General features: G+C 38.7%; 1 protein-coding gene across 6 annotated transcripts in view; it reads left to right on the top strand.

Moving 5' to 3' along the window:
• RAVER2 (ribonucleoprotein, PTB binding 2) overlaps positions 1 to 22,149 on the top strand; it is a 105,614-nt gene that overhangs the window by 35,039 nt on the left and 48,426 nt on the right. For 3 of the 6 annotated variants that reach the window (XM_080656384.1, XM_080656382.1, XM_080656383.1), the window contains exons 4-8: positions 1,585 to 1,776; positions 9,505 to 9,631; positions 17,955 to 18,040; positions 20,576 to 20,680; positions 20,836 to 20,947. In XM_080656384.1, the coding sequence (XP_080512510.1) occupies positions 1,585 to 1,776; positions 9,505 to 9,631; positions 17,955 to 18,040; positions 20,576 to 20,680; positions 20,836 to 20,947 (622 nt within the window). The remainder of the gene's footprint in view (positions 1 to 1,584; positions 1,777 to 9,504; positions 9,632 to 17,954; positions 18,041 to 20,575; positions 20,681 to 20,835; positions 20,948 to 22,149) is intronic. The other 3 variants (XM_080656380.1, XM_080656379.1, XM_080656381.1) reach the window with 3 other exon arrangements.

Below are 22,149 nucleotides of genomic sequence, written 5' to 3' on the forward strand. Positions count from 1 at the left end.
TCAAGAGATTAATAAAAACAACTTTACGATGCTTTTATCAGTGGATCTGTTCAATTCAAGCTCTTTTGCGTGGTAGGTTGACACGGACTATATTGAAGACACAGTCTCTTACCTTTTAATCAAAAGAGACCAGAGACTAATGGCTTTTACAGATGTGATTTTGAGATCTGGTTTGGATTGTAAGAGGAATGGGGTGCTTTCTTTGCTGTAGGATAAATGTTTGGAAGAGGTAGACCTTTTCCCTTTCTCCCATGTGACTAGGAAACATTTTTACAGAGAAGAAAACATAAGCGGACAATTTTAAAAGGAAGGAAGAGCCCTGGCCAGTATTGCTTGCTCAGTTGTTAGTGTTGGCCCGAGCACCGATGGGTTGTGGGTTTGATTTCCAGTCAAGGGCACATACCTGGGTTGTAGCAATGATCCTGGCCCTGGTCTCGGTATGTTCAGGAGACAACCAATCACTGTATCTCTCACACATTGTTGGTTCTCTCTCTGTCTCCTCTCTCTCTCTCTCTCTCTCTCTCTCTCTCTCTCTCTCTCTCTCCTGCCCTTCTGCCCCACGTCCCTTCTACTCTTTCTAAAAATCAATGGGAAAAAATTAAAAAGGAAGGGAGAATATGAAGGAAAAATAAAAATTTTGTATACTATGCAAGAAAGTAGAAGTTAAGCTTCAAAAATAAGAGAAAAGAAACTAGAAATCATTTAATTGCAATATTAACTTATGAGGTGCCAAATCCACATAGAAGTGTGTTCATGTGTCTTCTCAAAGACACACCCAGCCGAATTTTATCTCTTTGATTACTTTCTCGTGTGAATGTGTTGAAGATAATTCAGAAAAGTTAAAACTTAGAAACTTTTTAGTGTCGTATTTTGCTCTTATTTTTGCTCTTTGTACCAGTCTTTACAGATCCAGGACTTTAGTATCTTCCTTTACACTCTTACAGGTGGGTGACTGGAAACAAATTAAGTTCTGCATTTTAGGAGACTTATTTAGGGCCCATTCAGAAATAAAGATTATATGTTGCATATGTTATTTTTAATAAATCTGGGGCATAGTTTTTGCAAATAAGGTTTGCTTTGGTATACTTGACCAAATTTCTGGCATTTGCCTAAAATATTGATATAAAAGTCGAATGTGGTTCCTCCTACTTTTCTTCTCTTGGTGGTACAAACTTTATTTTACATAGATATGTAGTTCAGTAATTGTTTTAGTATGTTTCATTATTTATGTATCTGGTGAATTTATTTAAAGAAGGTTTATATTATTGTGTCCTCATATTTTCTTATAAATTGTCAGTTGTATACATTTCTTTATATATGGAGAATATTATCATTTGGACTTTGCCTTGTAAAATAAATTAGAAAAATCAAAGAACTCAAAAGAAAAGACAGAATCTTGTTTATTGTCCTGTCTTCCAGAAGTACTGCATCTAATCAACTAGTAATTTTTTTGCAAGAACACACTTTCTCACCAGTATCATGCTCTGATACATTTGTTCTTGAATTTGAGGAAAATTATACACTGTAAAGAACGATTTCTCACTAAATGATAGAATTCCCATTTAATAAAACGTGTTACATCAGCTTGCACAGGATGAAGGTAGTTACGTTGGTGGCTTTGCAGTGGTGGAGTATAACACTGCAGAGCATGCTGAGGAGGTTCGGCAAGCCGCTGACGGCATGACCATCAAGGGGAGCAAAGTGCAAGTTTCCTTCTGCGCCCCAGGAGCCCCAGGGCGAAGTACGTTAGCCGCGTTGATAGCAGCTCAACGTGTGGTGAGTTTGTTATTCTTTATTAACGTATTAAAAATTCTAACATTTTAAAAATCTATCCAAACTACCACTGATTGGACCTTTATTATCTTTCTGCTATATAAAGATATTCCTTTTAAAAAAATTGGTGAATGGAATCTGTGTAATAAAGCCAAGAGTCATTACAAAAGAACAAATTGTTTTATCAAGTGTATTCATCTTAGGACATTTTTTTAAGGCATATAATTCATTCAGCAAATATTTGAGTTCCTGTTCTGCTCTAAAATTTTAGTATAATGTGCCTCTTTTTTTTCAAAGTGTTCGTAAGTATCCAGAGTACAAATAGTAGAAGATGTGTGCTTCCTGTTTGCTCACACAGCACATTGTAGCTACCTCTATTGTAACTGTCTCCTTATTCTCCCTCTGCTTCTGCAGTTGAAGTTCCATGCAGATAGACTTCCTTCTTCACAGTTTTTTAAAAATATATTTTTATTGATTTCAGAGAGGAAGGGAGGGACGGGGGAGAGAGAGAGAAACATCAGTGATGAGAGAATCATCGATCAGCTGCCTCCTGCATGCCCCCTACTGGGGATCGAGCCCGCAACCCGGGCATGTGCTCTGACCAGGAATCTAACCGTGACCTGGTGCATAGGTCGACGCTCAACCACCGAGCCACACTGGCTGGGCCACAGTTTTTTGTGTTTTTTTAAAATATATTTTTATTGATTTCAGAGAGGAAGGGAGAGAGAGAAACATCAATGATGAGAGAGAATCATTGATTGGCTGCCTCCCGGACACCCCCCACTGGGGATTGGGAATCGAACTGTGACCTTCTGGTTCATAGGTCTGATGTTCAACCACTGAGCTACACCAGCTGGGCCTTCACAGTTTTTACTCCTAGCATTTAGCATAGTAAATGTTTGTTGACTGAATGAAGGAATACACTTTCTAGGTGAAGGGATCCGGGAAAATGTCATGACAAAGGTAGTATTTGAGTGTGACATTAAAGTATGTGTTTGAAATGTGTTGATGGGGGTGGAAGGTAGGATTGCCAGTAAATACAGCTTTTGTGTGAGATATTAAAAATTTATTCATTGTTTATCTGAAACCCAAATTTAACTGGGCATCCAATATTTTTACTTGCTAAATCTGGCAGCTCTAAGGAGGGAGAGTGTGTGGTCAAATTCTAGGTGAAACAAACCTTTCAAGCAGTAGTATGAATTGAATTTGCCTGCTTGAAGGGTGGTAAGTGGTCTAGTGGACTGAGTGAATAAAGGGATGTGTGGTGAAATGGTTGGTTGATGTCAAATCAGGCAGCACTATTGAGCACTCAAAGTATTTAGATTGCATTTGATGAGCAGTGGGGAATTTACAAAGTATATACATAAGGTAGTGACAGGAGAAGAGTTAAGCCATCGACAGATGACTCTGAAAATGGTTTGTAGATGAACTGGAGAGAGGATGTTAGGGGAGAGAGGAACAGATAGGAGATTGTTGTTAGTCTCACATCTCTTTCCCTCATCTTCTTACTCTTGACCTCACCTCTGGTCCCAGGCCCCTTCTCCCCTTTTTCTTAGTTTGTGCTTCCTCTTTTAGGTTCTTCTGTCATGTTCATATTCTTCTCTGCATAATTCATCACTCCAGCCATCCTTTCACTATCAGTTTCATTGCCTTTGGTTAAATTGTCTGTTAAACCTAAGAGATACCTACTTCTGTGCTGTGTCTTCTTGGAGAAAAACGAGATGTCTTGATGCCACTACAAATGTATGACATTTACTAGTATAGCTGGTCCCACCGCAAAACTTCAGCTCATCTCTCGTCAGCGGCGCCTTTCCATTTTCCACAGCAGCTGCCTCAGACCTGCTTTCTATCAGGTCATCATGGCCTTTATTTTAGAAGTATCAGGGTCATGTGTTGGACTCGTTCTTTCAACTTTTCTCATACTCCCCCTGCAAATGTGCCCCACTTTTTCCCCACTTCTTTTTCTCTTCAGTAACATTCATTCCACAGTTGCTTGATGGGCACTTACTACATTCTAGGCTAGGCACTATGCGATGTGTTTAGTGAGCAGAGCAGACAATCCCTGCTGTCCTGCAGGAGGGGCTGTGCTTCCTCCTGCCACAGCAGGGGCTCAGGCCATGTCCCCCGCCCTCAAGGGTCTTGATCCTCATCATTCTACTTATTTTCACTTGTGGCTCCACTCGCTCCATCCCATCTGCTCACATCTTTTCCTTTAACATTTTTTATCCAGATACTGGCCTTCATCTCATTTTCCTTCCCAATCGGAGCTTCTGGAGCAGGTAGCCCCCTCACTGTCACCGTTTCTTCATTTCCCATTTCCCTCTCAGCCCAGTGCAGTGCAGTTTCACCTCCACTATTCAAGTGAATCTGTTCTCAGGGAGATTGACAGGGGTTTCTTAATATTCAGGCCGCATAGGTACTTTTTAGTCATCATTGCTTGGTCTCTTTGCAATACTTACAACCTTCTGCGACCTTGAATTCTGCTACACCAGTGTTTTTCTAACTGCTCCTCCCCTTGCTCTGACTTTTTCTCTCAGGGCCACTGTCAGTAGACATCTGTATTTGACCTTCTCACGGTTTTCCCTTTTAAGTACTCCAATGGCTTTAGTTATTGCCAGGCAATTATTACTTTTAAGCATATATGTTTTGGACCAAATTACTCTTAGAACTAAATCTATATTTTCAGATGATTATTAGACAGCCCACTTTTATGTTACATAAATACTTCAGTTTCAACATTTCTCTTCCCAAACACCTGATTTTCTGTGCTTTGTAATATCTACATATGGCATTAGTTTGTCCAAACTAAAACTATCTGAACCAAAAGTTTAGTTAATCATGATTGGTCTCCCCAAATAAAAATGTTAAAAATATTAACAAATTCTTTCAATTGTACTTCCTGATATCTCTTAATCCTTGAGACTTGTTAGTGTCTTTGTTACTTTACTCAGGATCTCATCTTTTCTCACCTTGATGATTAGAATAACCCCTGCATGAGCACCATGTAATTCGTCTGTCCGTTTGATCCTTCTACAGTGCCACAAGAGTGGTCTTTCTCACCCTCAAGTCGGATTGTGTCCTTCTCTTGCTTAATATTCTTTAATGATGCATAAGTTCAAATTCCTGAGCCCTGGCTGGGTACTCAGTTGGTTAGAGCGTTGTCCCAATACACGAATGTGGCAGATTCCATCCCTCGTCAGGGCGCATACAAGAATCAACCAATTAATGCATAAAGAAGTGGAACAACAAATCGATATTTCTCTCTTCCACTTTCTCACCCCCTCCCTCCCTCCCTCCCTCTCTCTCACTCAAAATCAATCAATAAAAAATTTAAATAAAATTTTAAAACAAATTATATCAGTGATAGTGAGAAATCTTAACTTTTTCTCTCAAAAGTAATGTATCACATTGATATTTCCTATAGCTTCTTTATACATATCCTTTAACAAGTTTTCTGAGATTTAAAAAATATCATGAATAGGTACTGAATTTTATCAGAGTAGTTCCACAACTATTGAGATAACATGTGATTTCTCCCTAAATTTATTAATTTCTCCCTATAATTTATTAAATCACATTGATAGATTTTCTAATGTTAAACCATCCTTGTGCTATAAATCTTAGTTGATTATTTTTTTCCAATGCATTGATTAGATAATATTTAATTTGGTATATATGCAAATGTGCTCATAAGTGAAATGCTTAAAATTTTTTGTATCATCCTTACTTAATTTTGGAATCAATAGATCACTGATCTCATTTACTAATGTAAATATTTTTTTCTCTTCCCTGTTTCTATTTATGGATAAACTTGTATAAAATATGGTTATCTATTTGAAAGTTTAAGAAGTCTAATCTATGAGAATATGTAGACCTAGTCTTGGAGCCTCTTCTAGAGGGCAATTATTGATTACCACTTAAGTTACTTCTATGAATATTTAGATATTTTATTATTTCCTTTCTTTGCCATATTTGGCATTTGATTCCATTCTGCAAACTTATCCATTTTGTCTAAGTTTTCAAATTTATTGCAACAGTTTTTTCTAGTAATTTATTATTTTTAAAATTTGTCGTGTCTCTTTGTTTTCGTTGTGCATTTTATTTACTTGCATTTTCTTTTTTACTCGTGATAAGTCTTGTAAGAGATTTCTCTGTTTCATCTCTTCAAAGAAACAGCTCTTGTTTTGTTCATTATTTCTGTCTTTTGAATATTTCTGCCCTTATCTTTATAATGTTTTTGTTTCTTTTTTGGGTTGACTCTTTCCCCTCCATTTTTATTGATATCAATGCGTAGTGCCTTTGTTTTCAATCTAGATGTTTTCTGATGAATGAATTTAAAGCAAGTTTCCTTTTAAATAACTGTGCATCATAAATTTTAGATTATTAATGTCTCAAATTTTTATGAGTTCCTTTTAAACTAAAATCTTAATTAGTTTTTTTTTTTTTTTTTTCAGTTTATAGCCACTTAGGAATTTTTAAAAGCTATTCTTCTGATATAAACTTCTAATTTTGTTGCATTGTGGTCAGAGAATGTAGTCTCTAATATTGATTTGAGGGAAAGGGATATCGTGGTTTCTTTTGTGGCTTGGTGCATTGATTGATTTTTGTGACTGTGCCATGTATACCCCAAAACAATGTGTCCTTTATGTTTGTAGGTTATAAAGTTATATTTACACACATGTGTGCTTGTAAGTATTAGTTTGAGCTTATTGTTACTCAGATCTTCCATATCTTTAATTATTTTTTTGTCTGTTTGTCAGTGTATGAGAGGAATATATTAGAAGTTATGAGATACGAGAGGCCCAGTGCATGAAATTCATGCATGGGTAGGGTCTGAGTGCACAGTCTTGTTGTAGTTAAGCCTTGATTGTTGTTGGTATCACTGGGAGGAATTGACCTCCAGGCCAATTGGCTGTGAGAATCAGCTGTGTCTACGATGGGAGAACTTCTGTGCTGGAGACACCCTTATGGGGCAAGACTTGCTTCAGTGGGACTTTGGTGCTCACTGAGTCTGCCCCCTGAGTGTGTCCCTTATGGATCTGAGGAGTTGTAATCTGGATGGTCCTACTCTGACCCCTGGGTACACTGGCTCTTGGATCTCCAAGGAGGTGCTAATTTAGCCTCTGCCTGAGGCCACCCAGCCGGAGCTATGGAGAGATCCGCAGATTCCTCTTCTTTGTTTGGGGTTTGGAGGTGCCCAGATGAAGCCCAGCTGTGAAACAATGCAAGCTGCTGTGGGGCCTTGGCCCTTCTTTTGGATGTTCTGGGTCTCTCTGACTCAACTGCAGTTTGTAAGGTTAAGTTTAGATTTCAAAGGACCAGGCCATTCATATGCAAAAGCTTGGATGGGGTGGAGTCTCAGGGTGGAGCAAACAGCAGTGGCTTCCTGTCAACCCTACCCTAAGTGGCCCCGGGATCTCAGTGTCCATCGGTAATTGCTACAAGCACCTCTGAGAGAAAGCTGCTCTCGAGTTCCGCCTGCTGCCTGACAGTCCAGTTTCCCCCGTATGAGTCTGAGTCCCCAGAGTCTCGCCCAGAACTGGAGTTCAGAGCAGTTGGGAGCTTTTGTCTCTCTCCCGCTTGAAAAATACAGCCGCGTACTCAATTGCCAGCCCTCTCCGCGCACGCCTCTGTACCTCTGCACTTTACTTCCATAGCTCCTCTGAGTTTCAGTGTGCTTTTCTCTTCCCTTCTAGTTTTAGAATTTCCACTCAGCCAGCCTTCCTGTGGTTCTGGATGATGTCCATTTTGTCTTTTAGTTATAGTTTTGAAGTTGTTGTGCTAGGCAGCAAGTTCAGATGTTTACCTATGCCGCCATCTTGGTTTCTCCTGGTCCTGGCTTTTGTATGCAAGATTGAAATTAACACGTTAAATGCCAAGCCTGTTTTGTCTTCCTTTCCATTTCAGTCACTGGTGACGTTTAATGTGTTAATGATGATATTGCATACCTTAATTTCCATCCATTATGCAATATCGCCTTGTGTTTATTGCTTCTCGGTTTTCATTTTCAGAGAATAAAACTTTTGAAAATTTGTATGGCTGTGCATATTCTTATTTTTTCACATATTTAAGAAATAACTCGGCTGGATATAAAAATAAGATTTAAATTTCTTTTCCTGAAGCACTTTGAAAATATTAATTTGTTGCCTTCTTGAATCCAGGGCTATTGCTTTGAGAGAGAAGATATTAATCTACTTCTTGTTTCTTGGAAATACGTTCTTTCTTACAGAAAGCTTTTAGCATATTTATTTTGACTTTAATGTTTTTAAGTTTCACATAAAAAAATGTGACTAGATGTGTTTTCTTCTTATATATCATACTAGAGGTCCAGTGCACAAAATTCGTGCCCTGGTAGGGTCCCTATTGGCTGCCAGCTGCCGGCTGGGGCCTCTCTCCCTTACCCTGGCTGGCCCTGCCCCCTGGCTGAACTCCTGGCCGAACTCCTCGTCGAGGGGACAATTTGCATGCTGCACTTTTATTATATAGGATTTGGAACACTATGCACCCCTTTCATCTGTGATCTTTAATTTTTTTTAATAATGGGAAATTTTCAGCCATTATATCTTCAGAGATTTCCTTCTTTGTTTTCTCCTTCAGGGATTTCTGTTTCATGTAGGTGGGCACTTCCAGCCTCTTCATTGCCTGTGTTTTGCTTTTGCTTTGTTTCCATTTTCCATTCCCATGGTTTGTCTTACTTGTTTGCATTTCACTCTTTTTTACCCTTTGCTGATGTGTTTGAAAACATTCTTTGAACTGATCTTTCAGGTCACTATTTTGTTTTTCAGTCACATGTATTCTGTTTAACCTGTTTACCTATCTGTTACAGCACAGGACAGAGGTTAAGGATAATGCTTTACGAGTTTCTTTTTATCCTCATCTATATAATAGGGTTTGTAATACCAACCCTGTAGAATTGTTTTTGCAGGATTTGATGATATAATCCATGTAAAATACTTAGAATAATGACAAGTATATAGTAAGCAAGGGCTGCTTTTTTTTTTTACAGTCATGTTTTTCATACCCAGTATTTCTTATTGGTTATTCTTTGTAACTACTTGTCCTCGCTTCATGTTACCAATTAAAATCTGTTATGCTTTTAAGTGTTTGAAGAGGGATTCCAGCTGTGTCAGTTCTCCATTTTCTGATGGTTAACAGTTTTCCTTTTGTAACAAAATACCAATATCCTTATCTATCAGGCTGGCTTTTAAAACCAAGAACAATTTCATGTTATTAGGAATATGTAAGGCCAGTCCATCTTTTTTTCTCTTATTAGAGGATTAAGTAAGGAAATCAAGACCTTTATTATAAGAAAATGTTGTTATGTAAAGCAACCCACATTATTACACTTTTGATCAACATTATAGTGAAGCTCTTCTGTGGTATCAAAACATTCATATTTTGTCAACAAGTTGTCTTCCTGTTATAAATTCAGATCTCCTTGGCATTTTTCTACTTGTAAAGAGATTTATCTTACTAAATTGTTAGTCTTCTTAAAGCTAATTTGTATTTAATTGAGACATTCTGTGAGGATTTTAGTATGAGCTGTGTAGTAGAGTGTAACATAATTATGAACTGTGGTTGAATGTATACAACAAATGTATAATACAAAGCAATTTGTGTTTATCACAAAATATTATCAGATGAATGAGAATTTCTGGAAGAAGGCCTTTAAAATGTCATCTTTTATACTTATCCTTGTTCTAATGTTTCCTATTTCTGTATTCATTGAAGATGCACAGTAATCAGAAGGGCTTACTTCCAGAGCCAAATCCTGTACAAATTATGAAGAGTTTAAACAATCCTGCCATGTTACAGGTTCTTCTACAACCCCAACTCTGCGGGCGAGCTGTTAAACCAGGTAAGCACTGTGTGCTGATTAAATTTAGAATGATGGCATGAAGTTAATTGTGCTGTTTTACATGAAAAAACACATTTAAATTAGTCCAGAAATAATGTAATTTTCTAGGACTTTTCAATGAATTTTAATTAATGATCTGAGGTGATAATATGTTTTGGCTCTTTTTGGTGGATACAGTCTGCTTATGTGTTCCTAATTTTTTTAACCATTAACAAATGTTAAAGATTAAATCTTCAGTTTAGCTCCCAGTTGACATGAATTTATAGACCAGATATTAATATACTACATTGTTATCAACTACGTCAATAAAGGATATGATATTCTTCTTTGTAATATTTTTAGCAGAATTACTTTATTGAGAAGTATTAAAGGTCTGTTTCCTCTTTGCGCTTTATTTTTGTGAAATTGTTTCATTTTGTAGAAAATGACAAAAATTATTTTCTAAGCAATATGGAAATCTTAAATTATTATCATATACATGAAATATCTACTAGTACTTATTTAGTATTCTTTCTCTGATAAGAGCTTGCTTACCTTCTGAAATGAACAACTACATACACAAATGTGTATTTGAGCAGTTTGAGGGAGTGAATTCCTATATTCAACACTAATTTTTAGAGTAAAATATTTAGAGTAAATATGTTTATTCAGTTTTAACCCTTCACTGGCCTTACACCAACTAGAGGACTGCAGTTCATTTCTAGCACTGACTACCCAGAGTTCACCAAAACCCTGTAAGTTAAGGCCTTAATCCCCAACACATCTGCCCCAAACTTCACATTACAGCCACAAATTCAGAGGGTCCCCAGGCCCTGCACTTCTGACCAAGTGACTGCAAATTTGGGTGTTCCTATGACCCCTCAGGTTTGATAAATTGCTAGAACAACTCAGAACTTATGATTACAGTTTTGTTATCAAGGATACAACTCAGGAACAGCCAAATGAAGAGACGCCTAGGGATAGGTCTGGGAAGGTCTTGAATACAGCTTTCATAGAATCAGGGCACATTACTCTCCCAGCACTTCAGTCTATTCATCAACCAGGGATCTCTACTGAACTAAATACGATGTCCAGGGTTTTTATTGGGGTTTCATTTGTAGGTATGATATTTGGCCATCTTATTGAACTCAATCCTCTCTGGAGGTCAGGAGGTCTGGCTGATATCACATGGTTAAAGACCCAGACCTCTCATCACTGGTTGGTCTTTTTGGTATGACCAGCCCCTATTCTGAAACTATTTAAAGGCCCACCTAGAGTCACCTCATTAGCATAACACAGATACTCTTGTCATTGGGAACATTCCAAAGATTGAATTTTTCTCTCAAGAACCAGGCATGAGGACCAGTTAATTCTTCATTATACAAAAACTAGTGGTCCCTCAGCCCGGCCTGCACCCTCTCCAATCTGGGACCCCTTGGAGGATTCCCCTCTGTGGGATCAAGCCTAAACAGACAGACATGCTTTCGCAATCTGGGACCGTTGGCTTCTAACTGCTCACCTGCCTGCCTGCCTGATCGCCCCTAACCACTCTGCCTGTCAGCCTGATAGCCCCCAACTGCACCCCTATCAGTGAAATAAATTTTGAACAGAGCCCCAATATATACAGTATATATATATCACATACATGTCAAATATAGAAATGTACTCTTGTCAACCCATATAGAAAGACATCTTACACTTAATAATTTAATTTTTAAGAAGAAAGTAAATATAAGTAACAGTTCTAGTATTTTCTTTTTACACCTCTTATACCTCTTTGGAGACTACAATTCTATATTTGACTTTCCACAACATGTCAGGGTATGCTCTCTAGATGCCCTCCGCAAGTAGGTAAAGCCCCGAGTTTCTGGATTGTCCTGAAATGTGTACACAGACATGGACATGTCCTATAGATGAGATCTGATCAGCACAAAGGGCAGTGATCACTGAATTTCTATTACTGCATTCTGAGACTATATTAGTGCTCAAGGAAGTATGTCACCCTCTTGGGTGTTTTAGAAAGTATTGTTCACACCTTTGGACTCTGGGCTATTTTTAGTAACTCCTCTCCAACATTATTTTGTTTTTAATCTAAGAATATATATTCTCTACTCTCCTTTCTTCTCACATGGATATATGGGCATATGAGATTATGCTTCTTTATTTTAGCTGTACTTTCACAGTTTTAACTAAGATATTTTAACATTACACTGATAGAGAAATTATTTCACCAAGCATGGTGAAATAATTCTTTGTGCAGAGTGGCAAGGGAAGAGGATTAAATCTACCTCACTTAAAAACATTGCCAGACTAATGGAGAATGTATGAAAAGCTTCTTGGTATTCAGGAAAGACAAAGCATCATGTGTCAGTGTATTATATTGTTCTTCTACAGTTGGTACTTCTTGTGTCATTTTTAACAAATCTGCCAAATTCAAGGTCCGTGTTTTCTTCAAGAAGTTCTATAATTTTACCTCTTACCTTTAGATCTATTATCCATTTTGAGTTAATTTTTGCTATGGTGTGAGGTAAAAGTCCAGATTAATTTTCTTTACAGTTGTTCCAACATAATTTGTTTAAAAAGGTTATCCTTTTCCACTGAATTTTTTTATACCTTTTTCAAAAACCGATTGACTCTGTATCTGTCTGTGTCTCTACCTCTGGACTCTGTATTCTATTGCATTGATCTAAATGTCTTCTTTATACCAATAGTACTTTGTCTTGATAAATGTAGCTTTATAATAAGCCCCAAAATCAGTTAAAGTAAGTCCTCCAACTTTATTCTTCTTTTTCCATTTCTTTTGTCTATTTGAGATTCTTTGCCTTTACATATAAATTTTAGAACCAGCCTGTCAATTTCTAAGAAAAATTATCTGCTGGAATTTGATTGATGGTGAATTGAGTGGGCAGAATTGACAAATTTGAACCCAAGTCATAAATATGGTATATATCTCTGAATTTATTTAGCTCTTCTTTCATTTATCTCAGAAATATTTTGCTTTCAGGGTACAAATCTCACACATATTTTGTCAGATTTTTCCATAGGATTTTATATTTTTTCTATTTTAAACTAGAGGCCCGGTGCACGAAATTCGTGCGCAGGGGTGTGTGTCCCTCAGCCCAGCCTGCACACTCTCCAATCTGTGACCCCTCGAGGGATGTCTGACTACCCGATCCTACCGAGATCGGGCCTAAATGGGGCAGTCGGACATCCCTCTCACAATCCAGGACTGCTGGCTCCCAACTGCTCGCCTGCCTACCTTCCTGATTGCCCCTAACTGCTTCTGCCTGCCAGCCTGATCACCCCCTAACCACTCCCCTGCCAGCCTGATTGATGCCTAACTGCTCCCCTGCCAGCCTGTTTGCCCCCAACTGCCCTCCCTTGCAGGCCTGGTCCCTCGCAACAGCCATCCCCTGCAGGCCTGGTCCCTCCCAACTGCCCTCCCCTGCTGGCCATCTTGTGGTGGCCATCTTGTGTCCATAAGGGGGCAGGATCTTTGACCACATGGGGGCAGCCATCCTGTGAGTTGGAGTGATGGTCAATCTGCATATTACTCTTTTATTAGATAGGATAGAGGTCCAGTGCACAGGTGGGGGCCAGCTGGTTTGCCCTGAAGGGTGTCCTGGATCAGGGTGGGGATTCCCATGGGGCATGGGGCAGCCTGGGCGAGGGGCCTGTGGTGGTTTGCAGGCTGGCCACGCGCCCCCCCCCCCGGCGACCCAAGCAAGGCCCTGGTATCTAGGATTTATTTATCTTCTACAATTGAAACTTTGTAGCCTGGAGCGGAGCCAAGCCTTCTGCTCGCTCTGTGGCAGCAGCCATTTCTGTTGGGATTTATGTATTTCTATAATTGAAACTTTGTAGCCTTAAGCGGAGGCTAAAGCAGGCCAGGGCTGCAGAAGCTTGGCTTCCTCCATCACCGGGGGCAACCCTAGCCTCCTGCTCTCTCCAGTTCCGTGGCTGCTGCCATTTCTGTTTGGATTTATTTATCTTCTATCATTGAAACTTTGTAGCCTGGAGTGGAGGCCTAGTCCGGCAAGGGCAGGCAGAAAGCTTGGCTTCCTTCATTGCCGGGGAAACCCAAGCCTCCCTCCTGCTCTCTGTGGCCGTAGCCATCTTGGTTGGGTTTATTTGCATATTTGCTCTGATTGGCTGGTGGGCGTGGCTGGTGGGCATGGCTTGTGGGTGTCGCGGAGGTATGGTCAATTTGCATATTATTCGTTTATTAGATAGGCTAAGATTGCTTTTTTTTAAAAAAAAATGAATCTTTATTGTTCAGATTATTACAGTTGTTCCTCTTTTTTCACCCTTTAGCTCCCCTCCACGGGGTTCCCACCTCACCCTCTGCCCTTACCCTCCCCCCACTATCCTCATCCATAGGTGTACAATTTTTGTCCAGTCTCTTCCCACACCCCCCATACCACTTTCCCCCCGAGAATTGTCAGTCCACTCCCTTTCTATGCCCCTGATTCTATTATATTCACCAGTTTATTCTGTTCATCAGATTTTTTATTCACTTGGTTTTTAGATTCACTTGTTGATAGATATGTATTTGTTGTTCATAATTTTTATCTTTACCTTTTTCTTCTTCTTCCTCTTCTTAAAGAATACCTTTCAGCATTTCATATAATACTGGTTTGGTGGTGATGAACTCCTTTAGCTTTTTCTTATCTGTGAAGCTCTTTATCTGCCCTTCAATTCTGAATGATAGCTTTGCTGGGTAGAGTAATCTTGGTTGTAGGTTCTTGCTATTCATCACTTTGAAAATTTCTTGCCACTCCCGTCTGGCCTGCATAGTTTCTGTTGAGAAATCAGCTGACAATCGTATGGGTGCTCCCTTGTAGGTAACTAACTGTTTTTCTCGTGCTGCTTTTAATATTCTCTCTTTGTTTTTTGCTCTTGGCATTTTAATTATGATGTGTCTTGGTGTGGTCCTCTTTGGATTCCTTTTGTTTGGGGTTCTGTGCGCTTCCTGGACTTGTAAGTCTATTTCTTTCACCCAGTGGGGGAAGTTTACAGTCACTATTTCTTCAAATAGGTTTTCAGTATCTTGCTCTCTCTCTTCTTCTGGCACCCCCATAATACTGATGTTGGTATGCTTGAAGTTGTCCCAGAGGCTCCTTACACTATCTTCATATTTTTGGATTCTTTTTTCTTTTTGCTTTTCTGGTTGAGTGTTTTTTGCTTCTTTGTATTTCTAATCTTTGACTTGATTCTTGCGATCCTCTAGTCTGCTTTTAGGTCTCTGTATAATATTTTTTATTTCAGTCAGTGTATGCTTAATTTCTAGTTTATCCTTTTTCATATCCTCGAGGTTCTCGCTAAATTTATCGGCCTTTTCTAGAAAATTCTTGAAAAACCTTATAACCGTGGTTTTGAACTCTATATCCAGTCATTTGCTTTCCTCCATTTGTTTCATTTGTGACCTGCCTCTTTGTCTCCGCATTTTAGCCACTTCCCTGAGTTGATAGAGTGGCTTTGTGTGCGAGGTGTCCTGTAGGACCCAGTGGCTCAGCCTCCCCAGTTACCAGAGGTGGACACTCTTGGTGCACCCCTTTGTGGGCTGTGTGCACAGTCTTGTTGTAGTTAAGCCTTGATTGTTGTTGGTACACTAGGAGGAATTGACCTCCAGGCCAATTGGCTGTGAGGATCAGCTGTGTCTAGGCTGGGAGAGCTTCTGTGCTCAGCTTGGATGGGGCGGAGTCTCAGGGCAGAGCAGACAGCCTTGGTTTCCCATCAGCCCCGCCCTAAGAGGCCCCTGGGTCTCAGTGTCCCATGGCAAAGGCTGCACACACCTCTGAGAGAAAGCTGCCCTCGAGTTTTGCCCGCTGCCAGACAGTCCAGTTTCTCCCCGAATGAGTCTGGGTACCCAAAGTCTCACCCAGAACTGGAGTACAGTGCATTCGGGAGGTTTTGTTTCCCTCCCGAATGAGAAATCCAGCCACGCGCTCAGCTGCCCGCCCTCTCCACGCGCGCCCACGCATTTTCGTTTCTCCGCACCTCTGCCCTCCGCAGCTCCTCTGAGTCTTTGTGTCCTTTTCTCTTTCCTTCTAGTTGTAGAATTTCCACTCAGCCAGCTTTCCAGTGGTTCTGGATGATGTCTGTTTTGTCTTTTAGTTGTGCTTTTGAATTTATTGTGCAAGGCAGCAGTATAGGTGTTTATCTATGCCGCCATCTTGTTTTTTTTCATAATTGATCATAAGATTGCTTTTTAAACTTCAATTTCCTATTGCTTGTTGCTAGCATATGCAAATTCAGTTGATTTTGTATATTTATCTTGTATCTTGCAACCTTATTATTTTTAGTATGTTTTTTCCTAAGGATTTTCTATATAGACAATCATGTCTTCTACAGATTAACATAGTTTTACTTCTTCCTTTCTAATATCTGTACATTTTATTATTTGTCCTTGTTTTAATGGAATAGGTAGGAATTTCAGCATAATTTGTGCATTCATCTGGTGAGAGTGGACATTTTTGTCTTGTTCCTCATCTTACAAAGAAAGCATTCTTGTTTTATTATTAGGTATTATGTAAGCTATTGTGTGTGTTTTTCCCCACAGGTTTTGTTTTCCAAGCTGAAAACTCCCTTTTATTCCTCTATTGCTGAGAAATTATATCATGATAATTGCTGGAATTCACCCATTTCTTTTTTCTGCTAATTGAAATGATGTCTGGGGTTGAGTTTTGTTGTTGTTGTTGTTGTTGTTGTCTATTGACATGATGAATTACATTGACTGATTTTTTAAATATTAAACCAACCTTTCATTCCTAGGGTAAACCTCACTTGGTTATGTTGTATTATAATCCTTTGTGCATATTGTTGGTGGGAGGGTGGGCTGCTCTCTACATTGGGGATGGGAGGGTTGTTAAGCTATATCTTCCTGGTGAAGCAAACAGGCTCACTGTCTCAGCCCATTAGGTTTAGCAATGTCCAATTCCTCTTGCTTTATTCTTGTTAATATTTAGCTAACTATGGTAACAATAGTGCTGCTCAGATCTCTTATATCTTTACTAATTTTCTGTTAACTTATTCTATTAGTTATGTGAGGGAAGGATGGAGCATAGTGGGAGACCTAGCCAATAGCTTAGGGTAAAAGCAATTAGATGTGAGATTGTGGACATTTTCGGTGTTTTGATTCTAGTTCTTGTTTTAAACTGAGAAATACTGTTTTTACTAAAAACTGTGAAATATATTTTACTGTCTTATAACAAAATACAGTGACTCTCTGAAAAAAAGGAAGTAGTTTTTAATTTCTAACTATAATTGTGGTATTGTCTACTTTTCCTGTTCTAGAATTTTTTGCTTTATATATTTTGAACCTTTGTTATTTGGTGTAGAGACATTTAAGCTTGTTTCATCCTCTTAATGAACTGACCTCTTTATCACTATGAAATGACCATTTTTTATCCATCTTTCCTAATAAACAGTGTCTTTCTTTAAGCAACTCATCCTAATGATCTAACCTTCCCACCACCTATATTGAAACTAGCTCATTTTAAAGAAAGCATTTTCTAATGGTCAGTTTTTCAAAAATATAATGGGCTGCCTCAGCAAGTAATGAAATTTTGAAACAGTTTTTAAAGCAAGGGATGAATTTGTAGGGATGTTATATATGTAAGTTCCAAATGTTTTTTATCATTGGATTATATGCTTTTTGAAGTGCTTTTTACATTTGACCTCCACTGGTTCTAATTGTTGTATTGCTAGAGAAATGTGTATATTATGACCATTTACAGTTACTTTATAATAATAATATGAAATTGTTTCATTTATGTTCATTGTGAAAAACATCTCCTGATATATACTCCGGCATTTGTGCTTTAGACAAATTTGATAAAGAGTATGGTTACCATTTATTCCTTTTATCAACTGTGCACAGTACTGTTGTTTCTTTTGACTTTATTATGTAAATTCTTTTTCTGTATATATATTTTCTTCACAATTGTACTGTATAGTTTTTAAAGACAGGGTTGTATTAAGTCCTTGCCTCCCACTCCTTGCCAAAATACCCCCATACCTAACAAAAACACTGAGCAAATAACATGGATTCAACTAGTAGTATACTTGTTAAAAGATGGAATTGTTTTTGTTGCACTAAAGCACTAGAGAAGAGAAAGGGTAGGTTTAGTGTTTTACATTATGACAGAAGGTGTGGGGATTCTAAATATCACATGGAAAGAATCCTGTCCTTTTGTGCAATGACAAGGTCAGTATATAAATGAACTTCCAATTAATTTGTTAAAAGTTTAAAGAAATATTCATTTATCCTTTTTGAAGTTTTATTTATTTTTAAATTCCATGTATATCATAAAGTTAAATTTTTACTTTTATTTTCTTAAAGCAGTTCTTGGAACACCTCACAACTTGCCACATCTGATGAATCCATCCATCTCCCCTGCATTTTTACATTTGAATAAAGCACATCAGGTATATAAACGGCATTGAATATTGAAACATCAAAAATTTGTAGTGAATATTTTGTTTGTTCTTAACAAGTAAAGTTCTCAAGTTAAATGAGTATTTAAAAAAATACTTATTCATAAGTATAGGTATGTAAAAACATAATTTAGCCATGGCCGGTGTTGGTCAGTGGTTAAAATGTTGGCCCATGTACTGAAGGGTTGAGGGTTCGAATCCTGGTCAAGGGTACATACCTGGGTTGTGGGTTCGCTCCCTGCCCCCCAGTCAAGCAACCAAGTGATGTGTCTTTCTCCCTCCCTCTCTTCCCTCTTTCCATCCCTTCTTTCCACTGTCTCTGAAAAACAATGGAAAAAAATATCCTCAGGTGAGGATTAAAAACAATAAATACAAAAACATAATGAGACCATTAGATCAAATTAAGCTAATCGAAGCAGCATAGTTATATATTTATTGATTCCTATTTATAAGGCATTAAGAAAGGAAGGGTATATTTTGTGTGGTACATTTTCTGTAACTAAATCGGTACAGTCATTCATTGATTAACAATAGGGATATGTTCCAAGAAATGCATAGTTAGGCGATTTCATCATGTATGAACTCACCTGTGTTGTTACACCTGTATTGGGCACTGGCAGGAATGGAAATTGCTCAGGTGAATCAGTGAGTGAGTGGTGAAGGCCGAGGACATTACTGTACACTAGCATAGTCTTTACAAACACTGTACAGTCAGGCTACATTCAATTTATAAAAATTATTTTTGTTCAATAATAAGTAAATTTTTTTTGCTTTCATGTTAACATAAGCTACATGTTAACATAAAAGTTTAATATTTTAATTTGTTAGAGAATAAGTAAATCTTAACTTACTTTAACTTTTTTACTTTATAAGCTTAAATTTTTTTAACTTTTCAACTCTTGTAAAAACATTTAGCTTAAAACACACATTATACATTTATACAAAAATACTTCATCTCTTTATATCGTTATTCTCTAAGCTATTTTTTATTTTAAAAAGTTATTATTTTTACTTTTAAAATTTTTATGTTAAAAACTAAGACACGAACACACATTCGCTCAGGATCACCCATATCACTGCCTTTCACCTCCACATCTTTCCCCACTGGAAGGTCTTAGGGCGTGGAGCTATGGTTCCCTACCACTGGCATATGTTTGGTCCATCATTGACCCGCATGTTATGTGGTGCATGACTGTAGCTCAAAACAAGTCCTCTTATGTGGTCTGAACTCGAAAGAGTATTTACAGAAAGAGAAACAATAAATGAATAGACAATAACTCTTATTCTTAAATTTTAATTGATATTATAAAAATAACTCATATATTGGAGTAAAAACTAGTTTTACCTTTTTCAGATAAGTATTTTAAAGTGTGTTTGTATATATAACTGTAATACTGGAGATGAACATTAATTTCTGGTAGCGTTAAGGCTGCATCTATATAAGAGCCCAGTTATAAATCAAACCTAATACGTAACAGGTGATTGTAGATTGGGTGAATGAATGTCCGGTCCTACACCTGGCTTTTTAAGGGAAAGGCCTATCTTTTATTTATTTTTCATTCTTAGAATCTAACCTAGGACCTTGTACATTATAGGGTCTTTGTTCATTAATTTACTCAACATGTTTTAATGAGAATCTCACATGTACTAGATACTCTGCTGATCATTGAGGCTACAGTATTGAACACACGTTCATCGCCCCTGTTCTTACAAAATTTCAACAAATAGAGAAAACAAACAAATAATTTATTACAATAAGGTGTGAAGAGTGATACAAGAAGGGTATTCAGAGAATAGACAATATTCTCTTTATTTTAGAATAAAAATCAAAATGCTTGATTTTGCCTTTAAGGCCTGTCCAAGCTGGGCTCACCTGCCTGCCATGCTCAGGGCATCGCTGTCCCAGCTACAGTGGCCTGCTTTGGCCCTCACAGGGCCGTGTTCCCTTCTCCGTAGGTCTTCGCTCCTGCTGTTCCTTTGGCTTGGCATGCTCTCCACTGCAGCATCACACCCAGATTCCGCCTAGTTATTCTCTGCGGCCTTCCAGTCTCTGAGCAATAGTTAGTTCCTCAGGAAAACCTTTGAATTTAACAATCTCACTCAATTCCCTCACTGTCTGTTCTCACAGCTCCTTGTATTTTCCCTTCATGTGCTCATTACCATTTGTATTTATGTTTTTATAATTAGTTAATGCCTTATTTCTTCAGGGAACAATAAGATCCATGAGGGCAGATCATAGTGTTGTATTTCTCACTATGTAGCACAGTGACTGACACATAGAAAGTGCTCAGTAAGCCTTTGTTGAATGATTAAATTAATAAATAAATGATTGAATGATGCTGACATTAAAGTCACATCTTGTATATCATTATATGAATTAATTGCTGTCGCCTGCAGTTAAAATGTGAGATACAAAGAAGCTGTTGCTTTTGCTCAGATCAGCTAGAGAATTGAACCATATGAATTAGGTTATACACACGCAGCTTTTAAAAATTAAACTAACTTAATGTTTTACATTTTTCACAGAACTCAATTATGGGTAATACTTCTAATTTATTCCTTCAGAATCTCTCCCATGTATCACTGGCACAGCAACAATTAATGAAGTTTGAGAATATTCATACTAATAATGTAAGTATGGAATTATTTTTTCTTTGGAATGAGTTCATTTTTTTTTTCTATAATCAGGCTATTGGTCAGATTAAATTTTCACTTGTGTAGCCTCTTAATTCAGTTATATCCTGCTGCCACCAGCTAAGGTCTTACTTTCTTTTCTTCTTTTGCAGAAACCGGGCTTACTTGGAGATCCCCCAGTGATGGTACTTCAGGCTGCAGTAGGAATAGGGTCAGCACTTCCCTTGAAAACAGAGTTGGGTCATCATGGAGAAGCACATAAAAGTAAATGATGTGTATTTACTGAAAAGTCAGTAAACAGTCAGATTTGAGGTTTAAAGATAATTTATCTATATCCTACTTTTTACAGGAAGGTCAAATTTGAGTTTTTAGTCATTTAAAATTGCCAGGGCCCTTTTGGCTTTTCTGTTTTTAATATTAGAAAATTATTGATGTTACTGATGGACTTGCTTCCATGCCAAGATAAGACTTTCCCTGTGGGATAAGCTTTAACGTTTGGTAAAGGTTAGCAGCAGCGTGAGGCAAAGACATAGGTCCATTTGAGAGTGATGTGCTGCCCACTGGGCTGACAACACATTACGCAGGCATTCATTGAACTTCTGCCTGGATAAGAAAACATCTGGATAAAGAAACTAGAGGCCCGGTGCACGAAATTCATGCACTCGGGGTAGTGGGGGGTCCCCTCAGCCTGGCCTGTGCCACCGCTGCTGCGCTCACCAGCTGTGAACCCGGCTTCTGGCTGAGCGGCGCTACCCTTGTGGGAGTGCACTGACCACCAGGGGGCAGCTCCTGCATTTAGCGCCTGCCCCCTGGTGGTCAGTGCATGTCATAGCGACCAGTTGTTTTGCCATTTGGTCGATTTGCATATTAGCCTTTTATATATAGGATAGCTGGTGTTTGTTAATTTAAAGTTTGTTTATTTACTTACTAGAGGCCCAGTGCACCAATTCGTGCACCAGTGGGGTCCCTCTGCCTGGCCTGCAGAATCGGGCTGAAACTGGCTCTCTGATATCCCCCGAGGGGTCCCGGATTGCGAGAGGGCTCAGTCCAGGCCAAGGGACCCCACTGGTACACGATCAGGGCCGGGGAGGGATGCAGGAGGTTGGCCAGCTAGGGAGGGAATATGGGAGGGCTCCAGGGCATGTCCGGCCCATCTCGCTCAGTCTCAATCGGCTGGACCCCAGCAGCAAGCTAACCTACCCATCAGAGTGTCTCCTGGTGGTCAGTGCACATCATAGCGACTGGTTGACCAGTTGACTGTCTGCCCCCTGGTGGTCAGTGCAAGTGGTTGAACGGCCTTAGCATATCATTAGCATATTACCCTTTGATTGGTTGAACGGATGACCTACTTAGCGTACAGTAGGTCCTCGGGTTACGTCAGAGATCTGTTCCTACGGTGCAACGTAACGCGATTTTTGCCATAAGTCAAAACCCACCTACATAAGCACCTACGTCACTCACATGGA

This window comes from Plecotus auritus, assembly GCF_963455305.1.
Source record: "Plecotus auritus genome assembly, chromosome: 2".
In the NCBI taxonomy this organism is placed as follows: Eukaryota; Metazoa; Chordata; class Mammalia; order Chiroptera; family Vespertilionidae; genus Plecotus; species Plecotus auritus.